Here is a 21,080-nt window from a genome sequence, read left to right as displayed (position 1 = left end):
GGTTCTGGCTGGTGCTCTCTGCGCAGAGCTGCAGGGCCGGGCTGCAGAGTGGGAGAATCTTGAGATTTAGAGTGGGGGTGAATGGGGGAAGCAGGTTTGTAACCTGGGAGTGCTCCCAGCTTGGTCAATTGAAACGCCTTTGTGGTAGGGAGATGGCAAAGAGAGAACCAACTGGGGAGAGGGTGGGGGGAACTGACCAGGAAGAGTGTGGAAACAGCCAGATAGGGGAGAGGAAGCTGCAGAGTGTGCGTGAATGAATGGGAGGGGAAGGAAGAAACCCAGGCGTGTGGCAGAGGCAGCTGGCGAGTCTTGGGGGAGGTTGGTTAGTGAGCCTGGGAGAGCGAGGCTGGGGCGACAGGCGGCTGAGTTGCTCCTGGCAGTGAGTGAATGACACTAACATCTGTCGTCTTGGTTTTTTTTCTTCTTCTTCTTCTTCTTTTTCCCTAGAGGCCAATCCAGAGAAATTTAACAGCCGGTTTCGGAATAAAATGTTCTATGCTGGGGTGAGTGTGTGGGACTCCTTGGAGACGAGCACTGTCTGTCTAAGCTCCAGCTTCTCTTAGAGATTTCCAAAGCTGCTTTCTCTGGGTAGCTACTAATGGGATGTCTGAACTATAAGGACTCAGCTCTTTTAATCTCCCCATCAGTATGTCCCTCCAGCCCCATGATGATTGTTTTAACTCTTCTCTGAACTCCTCCCACTGGCCTTCTTGTACTGAGGGGCCCAGGCCCAAAAACAGTGTCACAGACAGGACCTCTCTAGACCTGCATTAGAGGGTGATTATCTGCTTCCTGCCCTGGGATGAGGTCTCTGCATATGCAGTCTCCAGGTTGCATTAGCCTTTGTCCAACCCTATCGCAGTGCAGCCCCCTGGCTAATTTGTTCTTCCCCTTGAGTCTTGGTTGCTGCTTCTTCCCAGAGCTGTCCTTCCCATTGAGGGTCTGGGTTTGGAGAATTAGCTGTGTTACCCTAGGCTGCATGTCATATTGTTTCGTGCCCTCTCATAACTGTCTCGCACTGAGGAGCCTGGTGTCTTGCTCCTGTATTGGGCCCAGTAGCTTTTGTTTGGCCATATTTTCTCACAGCCAGAGAATGATCTTGCATTCTGTGCCCCCAGTACTGTGTCCCACCTGGAGAAGGAGGTGCCCTAGCCCTAGATCACAGCTGCTCCTGGAGGCCCGGCCTGGACATGGGGGAGTTGCGAGTTAGGACTGAAGTCCATTGTCAGAGCTGGGTTATCATGGGGTGCGCCCGGTCAGGAGTGAGGAGCATCTGCAGCACTGTATCATGAGGGCCAATCTGCAGAGGGTGCAATGAGGCCTGGAAGAGGATTTGCCCAGTCTCAGGAGTCTCGGGGGCTTGAATTGAGACTCAGTAGAGCATGAAGGGTCCATGCGATCCAGCTGCTGCTCAGGGACACGGTCTCCAGGCATTAACCTTGTCCCTTGTGTTGGCAGACGGCGTTTTCCGACTTTCTTACGGGCAGCTCCAAAGACTTAGCGAAGCACGTCAAAGTGGTGGTGAGTGTCTGGAGAGGAGGGGCTGGCATCGTTCCCTGGGAGCGGTGGGGACTGGTGAATCCAGGGCATTGTTCCTTTGGGGTAACAGTAACTGGTACCGCAGCGGCTGAAGCAGCTGTTGCACTATGAGGGACATTCCTTGGGTGCTGCAGGGCGACAGCTCTCACTCAAAATGGGGAGTTCATTCCCCCCAAAATACTAGGGCTGGGCCCTTCTCCTGCAGCCAGCCTAGGTGTCTGACTGTCTGTCTGTCTGTCTGTTTTCAGTGTGATGGGACAGACCTGACCCCCAAGATCCAGGACCTGAAGCCCCAGTGCCTTGTCTTTCTGAACATTCCGAGGTGAGTGGCTCCTGCACGCCTGGATGCTGAGCAGCTCCCTGCCCGGTGTTTGAGGAGCCCTCCCGTTGGTCCCAGGTAATACTCTGCTCCCGTTGTCTCTCTGCAGGTACTGTGCGGGCACCATGCCCTGGGGCAACCCTGGGGAGCACCATGACTTCGAGCCCCAGCGCCATGACGATGGCTGCATTGAGGTCATCGGCTTCACCATGACATCCCTGGTAAATCAGCTCAGCCACTGCAGCAGGTTCTGGCCCTGTTGCCCTGCACCCTGCCTGACCCACAGCTCCCGACCCTGCGACCTTGACTTGAAATCCAGCTGTGCCTGAGGGCTCCAGGCGGCACCCATCCTCTGAGCCTGTGGGACCTTCCAGTCTGCAGCCAGCATGGCTCAGTGTAGTCAGGAGCAGGACCCTGGAGGTGCACCCCCAGGTATAGCTTGGGGGGACCTCTGCCAGGAACAGCAGAGCCTTGTGTGCAGGACAGCAGAGCAGCCTTCCCTAGAACGCTCACCAGCCTGCAGCCTGTGCCTGGGTGGCTAGTGGTGGGAGAGAATTCAAACACCATAAGCCTTGTTTGCTGGGGTCTTTGTGTGCCACTGCATCCTCTCGCCTGCCTCCCCACCCAGGGCCTCTCCAGAGCTGAGACACCTGCGAGGACTCCAGCGTGTGCTGGTCTTTGTGGATTCCTTCTCCCTGGGGACTGAGCTGAGCCCCTCCAAGCTCAGTTTGCTTGTGATTCCACTTGGTGTTGGATGCTGCTGCTCTGAGGTATGGCCGTGAGCCTTTTCACTACAAGCAGCCCCACTGTAACCCTGGTTCTGTTTGCAGGCTGCCTTGCAGGTGGGTGGACATGGAGAGCGGCTGCACCAGTGCCGGGAGGTGATGCTCACCACATCCAAGGCCATTCCTATGCAGGTGGATGGGGAGCCGTGCAAGCTGGCACCCTCCTGTATTCACATCTCCCTGCGCAACCAGGCCAATATGGTGCAGAAGACCAAGCGACGCAACTCCATGCCCCTGCTCAATGAGTACGTTCACCTGGCACAGGGCAGCCCTGGGGGCCCCAAACCCAGCAACTTGTCCAATTTGGATCGGTTCCTCGCCTCCACAGCAGCAGGGCATGGGGTGGTACCAATCCAAGAGGGCATTATTCACCCATTTATTCTGGGTGGCCTCTCCCGGCTCTTCACACTTCACAGTTGCCTCCAAGAGGCATGAGCAGGGAGTCTTCCAAAGGACCTCTGGGCAACACTGGAAGGAGAGTGAGAGGAGGCTTGAGTTATGGCAGCCATCCGCTGCAGAAAATGAAGCCTTAACTGTTGTCACCTGCTGCTGGGACTAGGTTAGCAAGGGGTTCTGACACACTGCCTGCAGCACCACTCCCTGGGGGAGTCAAGTACTGGAATGGGTGGGCACATCACCCCATGTCCCTAGCCTGCCACACCAGTGCTCCTCCCATTCTGCTTACAGCACCACTTGCTGGGAGAGAGAAGTACTGGTTAGCTGGGAGCTCCCTAAGACAGTGCTCTTGCCTAGTTTCCTCAGTTGCCTCTTGCTGGAGGAGGCTGGGCTACTGTAGCTATGAGCTTCTGCCTACATCTATAGGGCCTCCCTTTCTAACCCCTGCCCTTTTCCTCCTGCCTGCGTGCAGCCAGCAACCAGTGCCCGAGCGGCTGCGAATCCGGGTGAACCGAATCAGCATGCATGACTATGAGGCACTTCACTACGACAAGGAGAAGCTCAAGGAAGCCTGTGAGTGACCAGCCCGGGTGCCTGGGGGCTTTGGGAGTGTGCTATCCTAGGGGGTGATGGGGGAGGCCTCCTTGAGCACTTTGGGCCATTGGGGCAGCTCTGGGCAGCCGCAGCTCTGCTGTAATGAAGCCATGGTCTGCAGATGGAGTATTGCATGCTTGAGCTGTAGTCTCCGTGGGTGGCTGTGGTCAGCCCCGTTTTATACAAAGTGGCAATGCCCTGTTGTTCTCACCATGTCTCTGGTGCTGTCCTCCACTGGGCAGTGGCCATGCTGTCTCAGGGCCCCAGAGACTGGGGGGACGACTGGCAGCAGGCAGCTCCCTGAGATGTCTGTGCTTTGCTTTCAGCTGTGCCCCTGGGGATCATTGTGGTTCCGGGAGATAGTGACCTGGAGGTCTGTCGGACCCACATCGAGAGGCTTCAGGAGGTGAGGCACTGCAGGGGGCGTGGGAGATGGGGGGAACTGATCGTTGAGGGGAGGCAGGCTCTGGAGAGGTCTCTCCTGACCCGCGGTTATTGTAGCCTCGCACAGATGGCGTTCTGAGCATCCAGCATTGGCCTTTGATGGAGACCGGATCCCAGGCTAGAGGGATCATTGATCTGTTGAGTCTGACAGCTCCCGTGTATTGGCCTCACTATTCCCCTTTTCGCCATCCTGCTCACCCTGCCCTCTAGTCCTCCCCAGGGTGTTGGGCAAGGAGAGGCCGCTAGGCAGGTGGAAAGAGAAGGCTTTTGTCCTGCCCTGAAGTATGTTCCACAAGATCTTAGTCCTTCCCCCAAACCTGGGTACACTGCAGTCAGTCTCCCCTGTGTCAGGTGCCCCTTTCTCTCCCCTCTTGCACTATTGTGAGCTCCTTCTCAGCCCTCACCTCTGGGGGGCAGAGAGTTCTGCCTCTCTCCAGTGCCTGTGGATTTATGCTTTTCCCCTGCCCAGCTCTCCTCTCACGCACAGACCGGGAAGCTCTGGAGGGAGTGTCCGATGACATTGCACTAGCCCAGTACCTGGGCTGCTTCCTTCCCTACCTCCTGGAAGGGATTTTGCCTCGCCTGGAGGGGCCTTGCGCAGCCTGAAAGTGGGCTCCTTGTGGCCTAGGAAGTGCTGCAGGATCCCTGTCCAGTTTGAATCCATGACCACAGAGCGAGGAGCAATCTACCATGTTTAATTGCAGAGCACATTAGGCAGGCTGGCATAAAGGGACCTGCCTATCCCTCTCTCTCTTGTCTCTGCATTTCTGATGGACCCTTCCCTGCAGTGGCTGAGTCGGGTGCCCAGGAGGGGGGACACTCGCAGGCAGGTGGCTGGGCAACCGTGATGATGGGTTAGGTGAGAGCCTAGCATCTCAGCCCTTACCCAGTGCCATCCCTCTCATAAAGTCATGGGAAGCAACTATGGCCACAACATGGGGAAGTTCCTGCAGCTGGAAGGGGTGGGGGTTCTAGAGAGTGGCCTCGCCTGTCTCCTGGCTGATGCTTTAGATGACATGTCTGAGCACACAGAAGCTGGGCAGCTTGGGACACGTAGCTATTGGTTTCAGCTGCTGCCTTTCTCCCCTATTTCTCATTCCATCTGGAGCACGTCCTCACTAAACTCTGAACCCAGCTGCATGCTGCAGGGCAGTGGGGGCTCAGTACTGGGAATGCATAGGCCGGGATGGCTACATGCGGTGGCAGGGGCTGGCTCATCATACAGGAGGGGGCACAGAACAGGCTCTGAGAGACAGAAGGGGGGCAGCTGAATGAAGGTGGTAACCCACCCCCTTCCCTTTTCGCAGGATTTTCTTCCATGCCCTTCTTCTTTACAGTGCCTGCTCCTTCAGGTGTGTATCACCCGCCTCCCTCCCCTGCCGGGGGTCTCTGTCATGTACATGGTGCCAATCTTGTGGGCTTGTTTGAACACCTCCCCAGTGAGTTTGGCATATTTGTCTCCAGCTCCACCCCATGCCATGCCTGTGTTTTCCACCGCCTGTGCCATGCCCCCCTGTGCCTCACTGTCTCTGTGCCACGCCTGGATGCAAACCGCTTCTGTCAAAGGGCCATAAATCTGAGCCTGTCTGAACGCCCAGTGCAGGAACGAACCCAGGAAAGGTTGGGGGGAACAACGAGGAGCTGGGAAACGTCACTCTCTTCTCTCTGTGCAGGAAGGAGATGGAGCCAAATTAAAGACACTTTCATCCCAGAAGCTGTCTCCCAAGTGGTGTTTCTTAGACTGTGAGTATCCTCTCCATACAGTACAGTAGCACTGGTCTGCCCTGGGAGGTGGGGTCGAGCTCTGATCCGCTCTAGGGATGTAGCAAAAGTCCCAGACCAATAATGCCCTCTGGGAATGCTTGTTCCTTGGGACATATACTGACTGGTTCACCCCATGGCACCATTTCCATCGGCCTGGTGCTATCTGCATGTGGCTCCCCAGCAGTCAAGCAGTTGCCCCATTACCTTTTTCTCAGTTTGCTTAGGTGCCTGAGTGCGGCAGCTCTGAGCTGAGGGAATGTGCCTCCCCTGCCCCCAGAGCAGCAGCTGTGCCCAGTGCCGCTGGTCGTGTGAATCCAGCAAAGACTGCCAGGTGTGGAGTGTTTGCTAACAGCACACCTGGCCTCCAGTCCTTCCTTCTGGCCTGTGCATGGAGCAGGCTCTCCAGGATTGGGCTGAGGTGCTATGCCTGTGTCTGACCGACAGGGGGCTCCCTCGGGCTGGGAACGCATCCTCAGGGAGGCACTGCAGAATCTTCTGTGCCCGTCGGGAGTGGGCTTTGGGCGCAGCCACTGGCTACATTCTGTGCCTGGCTGACACAGACTGGCCTCTTCGTGCAAACAGCCTTCTCCTCCCCAGTACGCGGGGTGCTACCCCAGTCCGAAGGGCCCATTATTCTCCCTCTGTATGTGGGAGAGGACTACCAGTGGCACTCCAGCCCAATGGCTTCCAAGGAGAGTTTCCTAACTACAAATAGTACTGTGGTCTTTAATAGAGCAAGTGAGTACTCCTAGCCCTGTACTAAGTGTTCCGAGCGTGGGAGGTTGGGGGAGAAGTGAATTAGGAGCCCTGTGCCTGAAAAATAAGTCCAGTGCGATAATGACAAGTTAGTGTGGGCCAGAGGGGAAGCGGACCGGGGAGAGGGAAGGTGAAAACTGAGAATTGGTCCCAGATTCTCCCAGCAGGAGGCACCGCAGTGAATAGTGTCGGAGCCTTGGTCAGGAGGGAGCTGCTGCAGTGGCAGCTTCTCCAGCAGGAGATGCTCTACAGAGCAGCATAGCTGCTGCAGGGGGAGTTTGTACATCTCCTTCAATTACAGGCTGTACATTGGTGCCTTGAGGAGGAGGAGGAGAGTGCCTGATGTGCTGAGCCTGTGACCCAACCTGCTGTGCTTGCAGGAGCCCCCGGGTGCTGAGGCAAAGCAGTGGGGACTTGTTTACAAACACAGCTTTGTTCCAGGTCCTTTCTCAGCCCCTTCTCCCCTTTCCGCCCCCGCCCGAGGTTGACACTTTGTTCCTGAAGCTCCAGGCTGCACGTTCACTTTTACTAGCATATTTTTGGTGTCTCTGTTTTTGGTTTGAGCGATTCCCTGGGAATCCCCCACAGCCTGGGACAATAGGGGCTTTTGTGCCCTCGTAATGGTGCTGGAGCAAGTTCCAAACACACAGGGAGAAGCTCATGCAGGGGCACGAAGCAGGGCACTGCACTGATCTTCAGAGCCAGCAGGCCTGCACCAGGCACTCACTGGGCACCAGCCGCACCACCTGAGGAGCCTGACCGCAGACAGACAAGCTGGGGTTCAAGGGGGAGACCAGCATTTGACCCCACCCCAGGGGAGATGCTGGAGGGACCAGGGGAATGAAAAGGCCAGAGCCTTGTCCCAGACGCTGTGAGGAAAGGTTGCTATTTCCTATCAAGCTTCTGGAGTTTCTGCTGCTCTCCCTGTTTGCCTTATGTTCATTTCCCTCTGGCTCTGCCTCCCTCCAGGCTCCCCACCAAATCTCTGATTTCAGGAGCACACCTTGGCCCCATCACTGGCACGTCATCCAGGAGGGGGGTGTGTGCCAGGAGCAGTCCCAGCAGAGGTGCAGACATTACCCCCTGAATTTGGCCGGTGGTGGAGAGCCAAGCCAAGTTAGGTTCATTCCAGTGAGAGAGGTGCTGTCCCTTGTCTCCTGGGAGTGTGGGGTCCCACCCGGCGGGGGTGGGGCAGACACCCCACTGCATGCACCTCTCACATGATCCCTGCTCCCAGATATTGCTGCTGTGGATTATTTCCTCCTTTTGCTGGTTTCCCAGCAGCAAATTCGGCGCTGAGGAAAATGTGCCAGGAAAGAGGTTGGAGCTGCATTTAAAGGTGACACAGGCTCATTAAAGTGGCTGAATTACAGACCTTCGTTAGCAGCTCCGTGGCTGTAAATCTCTTGCAGGGACAGGATAAACGGGGCTCTTTCACTCCTCTAATCTGCTCTGGCTTGTGTCATGGACACCCCTCCCCACTATTCTTGTTCTGTTCCTAGAGAGAATTCCCCAGTCCCTTTAGGGCACAGCCATAGCAACCCCAGACTGGGCAGCAGTCCTCAGCCCTGTGGGGGGGCACAGAGCCCATGGAGAAAATGCCCATAAACCACTTGAGCCCAGTAACCCTGATCTGTCCTGGCCCTCTTCACCACATTGAAACAAGGCTCAGGAGCCCCCGTTCCCTCCTCAGCCCCTTCACCTCGCTGGAATTTTGATTGTGATTTTCATAGTTACCAGCTGCATCCCAGAGTTGCAAAGTGCTTCCAAAACACACCCCCAGTCCACTCTGCTCCTCTTGCCCCAGTATATCAATGTGAGGCTTTTCTGTCCCTTGAGCTGGTGCTCAGCAGGGACAGCAACAAGCATCCAAGGACAGAGGGACAGACTGTGGACCCGCTTGGGTGCAATTCTTGGGTACCGGCTTGGGTACAATTCTTAGCCCCCACTGGAAGAGTGGATGTTGGGTGCTGGTTTTAGACTGCTGCCATCCTGGGGGACAGGGACCAATGTCCAGCCCATGCCCCATTGGGGAAGTGTGGTCTGCCAAGGCCAGGGATAATACAGAAGGCCTGGAGCCTTGGTGCTGGTTTGCGATGAGCCCTAGTCAATAATGTAAACACGTAGTGCTGTGGCTCTCAAACTTTTGTACTGGTGACCCCTTTCGCATAGCAAGCCTCTGAGTGTGACCCTCCCTTATAAATTAAGAACAACTTTTTATATATTTAACACCATTATAAATGCTGGAGGCAAAGCGGGCTTTGGGTTGGAGGCTGACAGCTGGAGACCCTCCATTTAATAACCTCGCATCCCCCTGAGAGGTCCCGACCCCCAGTTTGAGAACCCCTGGTGTAGTGGCACCAAGTCCCCGGGAGTGGAGAACAGAAAGGCCTGAGCTCTCCATCTGGGCTGCTCCATGTCCCCGCAGTTGTTCTGTCACAATAAAAGTGGCCATGAGGGATGTTAGGCCATGAGGGATAATCTCTCCTCTGATGTAAGCAATGGGCTGTCGTCTCCACAGCCCGCTCAGGCAAGGCTCTGCTCTGTACAATGTCTGTGTCACAGAGTCAGCACCAAAAATCCGGAGACCCAGGAGGCAGGTCAGGTGGCCTGGAAAATCCCCAGAAAGCTGGAATTCCAGGCCAGCAACCTGAAGGTAGCCAGGTGTGTCCTGCCTTACCTTGCTGCTTCTCCTGCTCCTAATGGCGATCAGGGCCTAGGACAAGGGCTGGTTGCTCAGTCTGGCTGGATGTTGCGTGCTGCGATCTGTAGTCTGTGAAGAGAACGGCTGTGTCTTTAGGGCACATTGTGGAAGTCGATGGGTCATCTGTGGTCAAGAGTTAACTGTTTTCCCTGCTGTTGCATGGGTGCACTCACTCAAGGGATTGTAAGGTGGCTGAACGGTTTCCTGTTGCCCAGGGGTGGAATGCAGTGGTTATAGACAGTCCCATTGCCCCCTGGTCTCCTGCCAGGTTCTGGGGACAGGAATCACACTGTGTTTTTCTCTCTCTCTCTCTCTCTCAGCAACTACAGCTGATCGATTTTACAGGATAGACCGCGCACAGGTGAGTGCAGCCTCGGGACTGTGGGGACTGTGCAGCTACGCTTGACCAGCAGCACATGTGTGTTCAGACATGCAGACACATGCATGCACAAGGGCCACTGCTTGTATGCTTTGTCCCCATGCTGCCCAAGTCCTGTGATTACATTATGGACAAGGGGATACAATTTCCTGGGAAGGTTGTAAACCCCGGGAAATAGAGGTGCTCTGCCCTCTGCAGTCAGGCACCCCTGGGATCATCTGGTATTGGATGCTTCAGGTGCCTCACCATCTCCTTCAACCTCTGTCCTAGTGAATTAATGGAAGAAATATTGAGAGGAGAAACGGACAAAGGGTCTGGAGGATAATGCCCCCCCCGGGAGCAGTGGGCAGTGGTGAGGATTATTGAGAAGCCTTGCCATGCCGATCTCATTGCCCTGGTTGATAATATCACAAAGTTAGAGGATGGAGGCAGTGCAATCGCTGGATATAACTGGATGCAAGTAACGTATCTCAGACTGTGGCCCCCATTCTGGGTTCCGCACAGCCCAGGACATGAGGGCAAAGGGGACTTTAGCCACCGCTGCACCACTTGGACTATGAGGCTGCTGGAAGCTAATTCAGCCCCCATCGTAAACCAGAGTGATCCCAGGGATTGCTCTAACTTGCACCCTAGATACCTGGCATTCCAGAATAGCTAGAGCTTAGAGCATAACCAAACACCCCCCGTCCCTCACTTAGATATACCCCTACTCCTGGGGACAGCAGAGGGTCATGCTGCTGGCCCTACTCACTGGGAAATCCACCTTATACTGGGTTATTCTCAGTAGGGAGATCTGGCTGGGCAGCAGGAGCATTATGCTGTTGGAATGATGTAAAGGGGCTGGGACATAGCCCAGACTTAGGATCAGCGTCTCACAGTCTTATTTGAAAAATGAATGCAAGTTGGCTTGGCTAGGAATGCTGAGATGTGGGTTGGAAAGTGCCTGAAGGACCTGAACGAAGGATGGTGATAAATAGCAGTGTATTGAGTTGAGGAAGGTGTCCATGAGGACCTGCAGGGCTTGATCTCAGGTGTAAACTCAAGTGTTATTAAATATATCCGTTCATGATCTAGAAAGAGGATCATGATGCAACCAGTGGGTCACACTGAAATGGGAGGAGTTGTAAACCCTAGAGAGGATAGAGAAAATCCAGAGGAACCCAGAGTCGTTAGACACATGGGCAGGAAACAACTAAGTGAGACTCAGCCTGGGGAAATGTAGATCCTGCAGCTGGGAGAAAAATAACCCGAAACCTTGATCCTCAATGGGAGGAGAACGCCAGGAGCAGGAATGGCTGAGAGAGACTCTGCAAGGAGAGGAGGAAACAAAAGATTTTACAATGAGATGGCTGCAAAACACCAGGGATGCTCTGGGGAGTGGGGGTGCAAAGTCCTCAGTCCCAGCGTAGGGAGGGGCCAGTCCCTCTATCTACAGCTCTGGAGAGATCCCACCTGGAGTCAGCTCTGGGTCTCCTAAGCCAAGAAGCCTCACGTCAAGATGCAGGGAGAGGATCCCTTCCTTTGCAGTTCTAATGCACCCACACCTGGCCTGTGGCATTCAGCTCTGGGCCCCTTGCTGACAGAGGGAGATTGGAAGGCGTTAGAGGAGGGCAATGGGAATGAATAAGGGCTTGTAGGATGAGATTAAGAGAGTTGAATCCATCCAGGTTGCTAAGGAGCACTTAGCGTGTGCTGACAATCTGCAAACATCATCCCGGGGTAACCGCTGAGGGTGGAAAGGGATTACATAGTCATAATGAGAGATTTGGGAGGGGATTTGGAGAGGCGATGTTCCAGTGGAATCTCTGCAGACACCCTGGCAGTGATATGTGTGAGGCTGTGGCACCAGTCCCAACTCCATTCTCATGCCAGCTCCTTTGAGCTGCCATGGGCCATCACCCCACTGACTGTTGCTCTGGTCATTAGTGGGGGGGGGTTTCCCCAGGGTGACTGGCCTAGGATGTGTGGATCCCCTCTCTGAAGGGCTGATTTCTGCCTTCCAGGAGCACCTCAACTTCGTGACGGAGATCTCCCAGGACGACCTCTTTGTGCTGGACCCGGAGCTGGTGATCACCCAGACCGTGGGCACCTCGCCCGCCATGCCTGACCTCGTTGACTCGTCCTCCACACCCACAGGGCACCATTTTGCTTTCCCTTCTTCCTCATCCTCTCCACCCTCCTCACCAGCCCTCAGGTGAGACTGACCACTCTGGTCTGCAGGTGAGAATGGCCTTGTGGGGTGGGGAGAAGGGTATGAGAGAGGAGTGGAAGAAGGACCAGCCTGAGAGGCCTAGCAGCTCTGAATCCTGAGTTCTGAAGTGAAACACCAGCTCTGTGTGACACGAGTGAGAATTGTGTCTGCAGCTTGTCTCCAAAAGACAGCAGGGCCGGTCTCTGTGGAGACCGACAATCTTCCCCTTCCTCCTCCATGCGTATTCCACCCTAGGAAAGTGTGACTCTGGGGCAGTGGGGCTGCATCGGGGGGTTGCACCCATGGCTGTAGCTTAGCCGCATCAGCCCAGGGCTGACTGAGACTCCAGAACTTGTTCCCCATTGTTAGCCCCCATGGCAAAAGGAGATGGTTCTCTGGGGGCCCGAGACACAGAGCTGGGATGGGGTAGGTGCCCCTGACTGAGCTGGGAAGAGAAGAAATTAGAGGTGGAGATGGGCCAGGATGGGGAAAGAAACCAAGTCTGGGAAGGGATGGGTGTCACTGCTAAGGCAAGGTTCATTCCCTCAGTCTTTCAGTTTGTAAGCACCTGGTAGATAATAGGGTTATAAGGAATAATCCGTATGGATTTGTCAAGAACAAATCTTGCCAAATGAACCTAATTTCCTTCTTTAACAGGGTTATGGGCCTACTGATTAAGGGGAAGCAATTGCCATGATACAGCTTGATTTTTGAGACAGTCCCATATGACATACTCATAAGCAAACTAGGGAAGTGTGGTCTACATGAAATTACTATAAGGTGGATATACAACTGGTTGAAAAACTGTACTCTAAGAGTAGTTCTGAATGGTTCACTGTCAAACTGGGACAGTGTATCTAGTGGGGTCTCACAGGGGTCAGTCTTGGGCCTGGCACTGTTCAATATTTTCATTAGTGACTTGGAAAACAAAGTGGAAAGTATTCTTATAAAATGTGCAGAAGACAGAAAGCTGGGAGGGGCTGGAAGCACTTTGGAGGGCAGGATGAGAATTCAAAACAACCTTGAACAATTAGAGAATTGGTCTGAAATCAATAAAATGAAATTCAATAAAGACAAGTGCAAAGTACTTCACTAGGGAGAGAAAAAAGTTAGCTGTACAACTGCAAAATAGGGAATAACTGGCTAGGTGGGAGTACTGCTGAAGAGGATCGGGGTGTTCTAGTGGATCACAAATAAAATACGAGTAACAATGTGATGCAGTTGTAAAAACGGCTAATGTCTTTCTGGGGTGTATTAACAGGAGTGTTGTATGTAAGACAGGGGAGGTGATTGTCCTGTGCTACTCAGCACTGGTGAGGCCGCAGCTGGGGTGCTATGTCCCATTCTGGGCACCACACTTTAGGAAAAATGTGGACAAATTGGAGCGAGTCCAGAGGAGAGCAACTACAATGATCAAAGGTTTAGAAAACCTGAGCTATGAGGAAAGGTTTAAAAAAACTGGGTATGTTCACTCTTGAGAAAAGAAGACTGAAGGGGGGACCTAATGATAGTCTACAAATATGTTAAGGGCTGTTGTAAAGAGGCCTGTGATCAATTGTTCTCCATGTCCACTGAAGGTAGGACAAATAGTAACTGGCTTAATCTGCTGAAAGAGAGATTCAGGTTAGATATTAAGAAAAACTTTCTAGCTATAAGGATAGTTAGGCTCTAGACTAAGCTTCCAAGGGAGGTTGTGAAATCCCTGTCACTGGAAGTTTTTTAAGACCAGGTTGGACAAACACGTGTCTAGGTTTGTTTGGCCCTGCCACAGCGGAGGGGGCTGGACTAGATGATCTCTCAATGTCCCACCCAGCCCCACATTTCTGTGATTCCTTTCTCCTGTCCTATCCGAGCTGGCATCGATGCAGCTGGCCTCTCAGCAGCAGGGTCTCTCCAGTGACAGTGCACTGTGTGGCAGGCTGGTACACAGGAAACTTCTGCCGCTCACACAGCCCCAGCTTGACTAGCCATCAGGTGGGGCTCCGGCAATGGGGAAGTGTCACAGATCCATAGGATTGGTGCTACAGCCCCAGCTTTGGAACAGTGTCAGGGGGGACACCCCTTCAGTGTGCCAGACCCCAAAGGAGTCTCTCACTTCCTTCAGAGGAAGCCATGCGGTGTCACCGCCTCCTTAGACTAGACCTCTGGGCCTGCAGCGCTCCTGCTTCACACTGCGAGTGCCATTCAGCAAGTCCAGCTGAGACAGAAGATTTGTATGCTCTTTAGGGATTAATGCACCTTGCCAAGCATGTGCAGTGACATACAGCATTGACAAAACGGGGGGGTTAGAAGTTATCTGGAACAAAGCATTGGCTGTCCTTAAGTGAGCAAAGAGGAAGGAAGGTTAAAGCCTAGTCCATTCTGGTTAGCCAGAGCCCGGCCAAGCTGTAGCGAACCCCATTGTTCAAGTGTGCGCTCGCTCGCTCTCTCTCCCTCCCTCCCCCCCCGTCAGGCTCCAGGTGAGAGCCTCCCTGGCTGCCTCCAGCAGCCAATACTTATCCCCCCACCTAGAGTCCTCCTTCGTTCCAGACCTGGGAAATGCTGCTCAGCTGTGCGCCGTCCCCACCCTCAGTGAGAGGCGGGGAAGTGTACATCTCTCTAGGTCGTTGGTTGCTAGGTCTCAATGTCCAGACAACTGGATTTTCCGTCCTCTTTTCAGAGGTTCCATTGATATGGGGACCAAGCCCCAGACATTTAGGTGACACCCATATCTGCATCTGAGCAAACAGCCCTTTTCTACCCCTTAAGTAACAGCACAGCCCATAGGGGAAACTGAGGCACAAAGAGGACTCAAAAAATATTACAGAAAATTCCCACAAGGAGTTCCCAACTAGTCCAGTCCTGGCCTCTCCCAGCAAGGGATGCTGATGGGCTCTGCCTGTGGGGATCACAGAGAAGAGTGCAGGGGAGGGAATTTGCTGCAGAAGACTTGCATACAATGGCATTTGACAGCATCAGTTCTGAATCTCTCCCTCTCTTCTCTTCCAGCTCAGAAGCAGGGGGCTGCCCCTGCCGTGAAGGTGAGTCCTTCAACTTGCGCTGCAGGCCTCTGGCACATCTCAGGCGTCCCTGTTCCTGTCACACTTAGGGTTACACTAGCAGATGCTCCTGAGTCTCTGCCCTGATTCTGTGTTCCCCACAAACTGAACACTATCATTGTCTGAGAAAACGGCGGTGATGGGAATGTCTGGAGAGCCCCACCCCTGCTGCTGTCGCATGGCACCACTCTGTCAGGGATCCCGAGCCAAGCACAGGCTCTGCAAGCACTGCACAGCCTATGGAGTGGCGAGGGAGCGGTCACACCTGGGGCTGCAGTGACTGCACAATGCACTGCCATTCAGGGGTATCGGGGCTCAGGTTCTCGGGGAGATGCCCTGAGGGGAGTGGCAGGAGTGACTGCCTGGAGAGACCTGATAGCAATTTGCTCGCACAGTGGAGCAGTGCAGGGAGCCTTTTCCCAGCCTGCTTGTGAAGTGTGGAGCTCCCAGTTGGGGACGGCAGGAAATGACAGGGTGGTGAGGTTAATCTCCCACCTGCAGAGCCCATGCCTTGAGCTGTATTGCTGCGGGTGGGGTTTGTCTCTGCCAGGCACCGGCAGGGGCTCTGGGAGTGGGGAGCACAAGGTCAGGGGCCTCCCTCAGCTGAGCAAATGGAACAAGTTTCCTGGAGCTTGAACAGAGCCGGTTCCTGGAAGTGTGAGTGAGTCACTGGTGAGAGGCATCCCAGCTGGCTGGCTCCCCAGGCACCCCCGCGTTTGCCCTTTGCCCTGCTCTCCCCCTCCACCTCAGGAGTTACTTTTCCCATGGTCTTGAAAACATTCCTTCCGGACCTCGCCAAAGCTGTGGCCTGGCCTTGTCCCCGGGAATGTGGTCTAACTCCTCCCCCCTCCCATGGGTGTTTCTCCCCTCACAGCCCAGTCTGTGGGCTGCCCCCATTTTCTCCTTACCTCTCCCCCACCCCTGGGGGCACCCAGCATTATAAAGCTGAGCCCCCCACTAACCCTCTGGTGCATGCCATGTTCCAGGCAAAACCAGCCTGGCCAGTGGCCGCTGATTTCCGGACTCCCCCGAACCCCTTTCCTCCCAAGCCCTGCGCGAGGGGATTGGACTCACGGGAATTCCAGGCCCAGGGATGCCCTGCCAGCAGCGCCCTGATGTTCAGGGACTGTCAGCAGGAAGCAGCCAGCTGTGCCCAGCAGCTGGGGAGGGAGGGGAGATTTTGGCCCTTCTCCCACACTAGGAGGAGGTCACCGGCATGGACTGTGGTGCTGGAGGAACATGCCTCCAGCAGCTCCCATTGCACAGGCGCTAACAGGCTGTGAGCAGTGTCCCAAGACAGCTCCAGAAGTGCACGATGTGAACCGGCCTGGGGCGAGCGCAGTGTCACTCTGCTATTGAAACTGCCTCTTACTCCCAGGGGAGACTGGAACAGAAGGAAGCCTGGGAAAAAGAGGCTGCCTCCCACCTGCACCTCCTTGGTGTTTCCACCTGCCCCACTGCAGGATACGCGGCAGCTCAACCTCTCCCAGTGCGCATGCATGCGCATACAGAGAGAGTTCCCCCGCACAAGCAGCCCTCTCTCTCCCCATCTCCTGCTTGGCTTCTGTCATCCTGACCAGTGTCTCCTCTTTGCAGATAACGCCTTGATAGCTGCTGCCAAAAGTAATGATTTCCAGAAGGTAAGAGCTCCCATGTGCCATGAACCCAGCCACAGAGCTTGGAGGTGCACTGTGCCTTTCCCCACAGCAGCTAGCTAGGACCCCAGTGAGGCATGAGCATCCCTTCTCCAGCACCCTGTTGGTGCCTGCTAGCCAGGGTCTTTCATTGCCCTGCCAGCCCCAGCTGTGACTCCTTCCTCACAGCAGTGAGGGAGAGTCCTTAACAGTGTGAGCTTCCTCCGAGCAGTGTCGGATGGGGTCCAGACAGGCTCACAACAAGGAATCCTGTTCTGGGAGGGCTAGCACATGCAGCGTTAGATTAAGGCAGCTGTAGCCTTGCTGGCTGAGCTTGGAGAGCGGTTCAGTTCCCTACCCAGGTAATCTTGCTCCAGGTTCTGCTGGCGAAGGCCCGCCCTGCAGGGTGAGAGTGGGGAGGGCCTTCCCACAGGCACAGCTCTTGCTCTGGTGCTCAGAGGTTAGAGGAGGTCTGAGTAGGAGAAGCTAATCCATAGCTGACTTGTGTTCCTGTAGTTCCGAGAGCTGCACCAGGCGGGAGGGGACCTGATGATGCGAGACTCCTCAGGTCAGACCGTGCTGCACCATGCTGTCAAATCGGGGAGCAAGGAGATTGTCAAGTACGTCATTGAGAATGGTAAGCTGGGAGCCCAGATCCAGCTGTTGGTACAGCTCTGGGATGGGGGTGCCGTGACCCCTGGAGCTGGCACAGAAAGATGGAGGCCGATTTCACTGACCCTCCCTATGAGTCTCTGCTTGACGGGGATGATGCTAGTGTTCAGATGCCCTTCTCTCTGCCTTGCTGTGTTAGTGAAAACCTCTCTCCTCCCTGCAAGGGTTGGGAAGTGTCCTCTCCCTCCTTTCTGTTGTATGTATTCTCGCTGGCAAACACAAGGCCTCAGATCTGTGAGATACCCGTGTGATCTCACCAAAGCCAGAGGTAACTGAGGCTGCAACATGGCTTGGTGTATTTTGGTGTGTTTTGAGTATTGATACCTGGTTCTCCTGTCTCTTTGCTAGATACCTGCTTTTGCCACTGGAGGCAGCTCACAGCTTGGGTTCTGGTGGATCTCACCAGAGTGAGGGCTGGTTTTTCTTTTACATTTCTCTGTATTTGGGTCCAGGGGCAACTCCTCCCCAACCCTACCAGTCAGATCCCGCCATTGTTCCCAGGCAGCTACAACCCTAGCTGCTTGAGTCTCCCTCAGTTATCAGATGAGGTCTCTGTAGTGGTATTCAGGAGATCGCAGATGTGTGAGAAGAGGCTGTGTTGTGCATTGCTGGGGAGCAAGAAGAAGGTCTCTGTCAAGCGGGCTGGTCTCATTACCCCACATTGTCTTTCTCTCCCCAGCCCCTGCAGAGATCATTGATGCGACAGAAGAAGAGAAGTAAGTTGCTTGTGGTTTGTATTATTCATTGCCCAAACCCTGTTTTCTATACCCAGCTGCCTTCACTGCAACCTCCAGCCACCACTTCCATACCAGGCTTGGACTGAACAATCCCAAGGACTGAATTCTCCTCTCACCCAGGTGCTCTCTGATGCAGGGGTGGGGTTCACTAGTGAAGAAGTGTGACCAGACTGAATTCGCTTCCCATCCCAGGCCTCCCTTGCAGGGGTCCCTCACTACAGCCCCTGTGTATGTCACTTGCCCTCACACTTTGCTTGGGGATCTCACTCCTTCCTCTTGTCACTTCTCCCCAGTGGTGAGACAAGCTTGCACCAGGCGGCCGCTCTGCGCCAGCGCACTATCTGCCACTACATTGTGGAGGCTGGGGCTTCACTCATGAAAACAGACCTGCAGGTAAGGTCAGACGTGCTGGGAATGGGAGACGGGAGTGTTGGGAACAAGGGTGTACATGGGGCACTGGTGAATGGCTGGAACAGAGATACAGAAGGTGTGAGCCAGCTGGCTTGGCAGAGGAGCGGTGGAGGGAATGTGAGAGCACTAGCTTAGAGCCCAGCCAAATGTGCCACACATTCCCTATGTGAAGGGGGTCCCTGGATACAGTCTGGAGTCTCAGGCTTCTCCAGTAGTTCAGCATGGAGCACAAAATCACCTAGCCCTGCCCACTCACTAAGGAGCAAAACCTTACAGCTGCACAAAGAGAGTGTCTCCTCCTAGCTCTTCTCTGCTTCCCCTGTGGTTTTTCTAAATGAGTGGGTGGAATGTTTCTTTTCCCCCCTTCCCACCATCTGAGGTCATTGCAAGGACAGTCTCGCCAGAGAGTTCCCCTCCCAGCAGCGCTGTCAGCTCTCCCGAGTGAGGGGATGGGGAGGGGAGGGAGCTCTGAGAGATGCAAAGGCAGGGCGTGCTTTAGAATAGCCAGCCCCACAGAGTGTGTTATCAAGTGAGTCAGGCAGTGTCACTTATGTGCAGAATAAATTCTGCTGTGTCTTGGTGCCGGTGGCTCATGAAGAACAAGACACAGGGGCTGGGATGCAGTCATGTCTCTGCCAGAGGAGTTGTAGCGAAGAGGGCAAGGTTATGTTTTGATACAAGAGGTTCCCAGGGGCTGGCGTACAGCAGTGGGGAAGCAGACGTGTCTCTGTGTCAAGGCTCTGTATGTTGGGATGAACATAATAGCATCTCAGTGCCGGCCCAGCTCTGGGAGCTGGTAGATAGCCAAGAGGTGCAGTCATGTCTTGGTGCCAGAGGTTCCCAGGGCTGGGATACAGGAGAGGAGCTCACCTGGGCAGCCAAGCCTAATGAGGCTATAAAAGCTTTTGAACGCTTTAGACCGCGATCAAGCCCTTTGCCAGCAGCCAGGGAGATGCTCTACAAACACTCCCCGGCAGCTGCCCTGCCTTCCTAACTCCCAGCGAATGACTTGGGCCTTGAGATGTGCCCAGATCAGGAATGGCTTTGCTTGGGGGCACATTGAGTGGCCATAGAAATAAAGGAGAAAAGGACCAAGGTAGGAGGCTGAGGACTGGGTGGGGGCTGGAAAGAGTTTGCCAGGGCAGCTGTGCTGAGGTCCCACCACAAGGTCTCTGGGCATGGAATCCTCTCTGTTGAAGTGAGAACGGCCTGGATGTCCGTCTGTCACCCTGAGTTCTTGGGGGCAAGAGTCCCCCTCCCCCCCGCCAGTGCTGAAGCGATTTTAAGGACTGACTGCCCAGCTGTGTAGGAGAGGGGGCCCAGCTAGGGTGTATTTGTTTGTATAAATGCACACCTGGCCTTGTGACTGTCTAGGAAGTCCTGCATCCTCCCCAGCACTGACCTCTTAGAACTTGCCTGTAGTTTGAACAAGAACAAACCACATTCTGGACGCTGTATGTGAATCCTGATCCTTACAGAGTGTAATAGTTTGGTAATGTGCATACAATACAGTTGGGTCCCATACACCTCAGGCAAAGCAAGGGTAGAATGGGGCTGGGCTTCATCATGTTACATGAATCAGTTGGACTGCACCGAGGGCCCCTTGCAGCTCTTGTTTCAGACTGCGTTTCTGCAGACTCGGGCAGGCAGCGCAGCATCAGGGCTTGTGCAGTCAGAGGAGAAACAATATTTCCTTTTGCTAAATGAGCGTTCAGATTCTGCATACTGAGGAGACTCCTGGAGGAGCACTGGGCAGTGAAGCACAACACACTGGCTCCAGCCCTGCTGGGGGAGGGTGGGGGGAGAGAGACTGACTCTGACTGCAAGTGGACTTGTGTGAGCCTTGCATCTATCTGCCTTTGTGCCTCTGTGTTCCTCTGTGTGTGTGTGGGCTTGCGTCTGCAGCTGCATCCATGTTTGTGAGACCCTTGCGTGTCTGAGCATTGTTTGCCCAAATGAAATATAGATGTGGATTGTCCCAGAGGCTTGGGATCCCTTCCCCCTTGTTCTGGCTGCCTTCACCCTGCTGAGCTCTGAGGGCCAGTGTGGATAAGTTGCACTCTCCTTGGGGAGGGGGGTTTCAATGGAAGCGGCAGAGTGCCAGGTTTCCTTGGCCCTGCTCAGCAGAGGGTTTGTTCAGCGCGGAGGAGCTGGGGCAGTTAACCAGCGGGAGGGGGAAGGGAGGAGAGAGGAGACGGAGCTGAAAGCTGTTAACAGATTTGCTTTTTATGGAGTGCGGGAGTTCATTAGTGGACACAGTCCAGATGGCTGCAATAAGCTGGTGAAATGTGAGCCTCCTTGAGGAGCATGAGCAGTTACTGGGGGAAGGGGGAGGGGGAGGGATGGCGTTTCAAAGCTCTCCCCAGACATACACCTCACTCCTCCCCCCACACCTCCCTCAGCTCTCTCCCCCTCACTCTGTCTAGCCTGCCTTCCACAGAGCTGAGAGAGCACAGTTACAGGGACTGGACGGTCAGAGAGACCAGTCTTGGTCATCTTTATATGCAGTGCGTGGGAAGGGGAATACACGTAACAGGACAGTCTCTGTCCTAGCCAGCAGGAGGTGCAAATGGGCTTGACACGGACTTACCTAGCCAGCACCTTCCAGTCTCTTAGCAAAATCTAAGTATCCTTTCCAGCATGCACCTATATCTTCCAGTCATGCTTCCCTTCCCTTTATGGCAAACCTGTTCCCACCAGACATAGCGCACCGCACA

General features: G+C 54.5%; 1 protein-coding gene across 8 annotated transcripts in view; it reads left to right on the top strand.

Moving 5' to 3' along the window:
- Positions 1 to 21,080, top strand: part of DGKZ (diacylglycerol kinase zeta) — a 96,818-nt gene that overhangs the window by 70,981 nt on the left and 4,757 nt on the right. For 6 of the 8 annotated variants that reach the window (XM_039533564.1, XM_039533567.1, XM_039533570.1 and 3 more), the window contains 16 exons: positions 448 to 503; positions 1,459 to 1,521; positions 1,788 to 1,861; positions 1,968 to 2,079; positions 2,689 to 2,888; positions 3,512 to 3,612; positions 3,960 to 4,039; positions 5,385 to 5,429; positions 5,751 to 5,820; positions 9,622 to 9,662; positions 11,684 to 11,874; positions 14,860 to 14,891; positions 16,506 to 16,549; positions 17,060 to 17,180; positions 17,895 to 17,931; positions 18,246 to 18,345. In XM_039533564.1, coding sequence (XP_039389498.1) covers positions 448 to 503; positions 1,459 to 1,521; positions 1,788 to 1,861; positions 1,968 to 2,079; positions 2,689 to 2,888; positions 3,512 to 3,612; positions 3,960 to 4,039; positions 5,385 to 5,429; positions 5,751 to 5,820; positions 9,622 to 9,662; positions 11,684 to 11,874; positions 14,860 to 14,891; positions 16,506 to 16,549; positions 17,060 to 17,180; positions 17,895 to 17,931; positions 18,246 to 18,345 — 1,367 coding nt within the window. The remainder of the gene's footprint in view (positions 1 to 447; positions 504 to 1,458; positions 1,522 to 1,787; positions 1,862 to 1,967; positions 2,080 to 2,688; positions 2,889 to 3,511; positions 3,613 to 3,959; positions 4,040 to 5,384; positions 5,430 to 5,750; positions 5,821 to 9,621; positions 9,663 to 11,683; positions 11,875 to 14,859; positions 14,892 to 16,505; positions 16,550 to 17,059; positions 17,181 to 17,894; positions 17,932 to 18,245; positions 18,346 to 21,080) is intronic. The other 2 variants (XM_039533571.1, XM_039533566.1) reach the window with 1 other exon arrangement.

Source organism: Mauremys reevesii, linkage group 4 (genome assembly GCF_016161935.1).
Source record: "Mauremys reevesii isolate NIE-2019 linkage group 4, ASM1616193v1, whole genome shotgun sequence".
Lineage (NCBI taxonomy): Eukaryota > Metazoa > Chordata > Testudines > Geoemydidae > Mauremys > Mauremys reevesii.
This window is presented reverse-complemented; position numbering and strand designations above follow the sequence as displayed.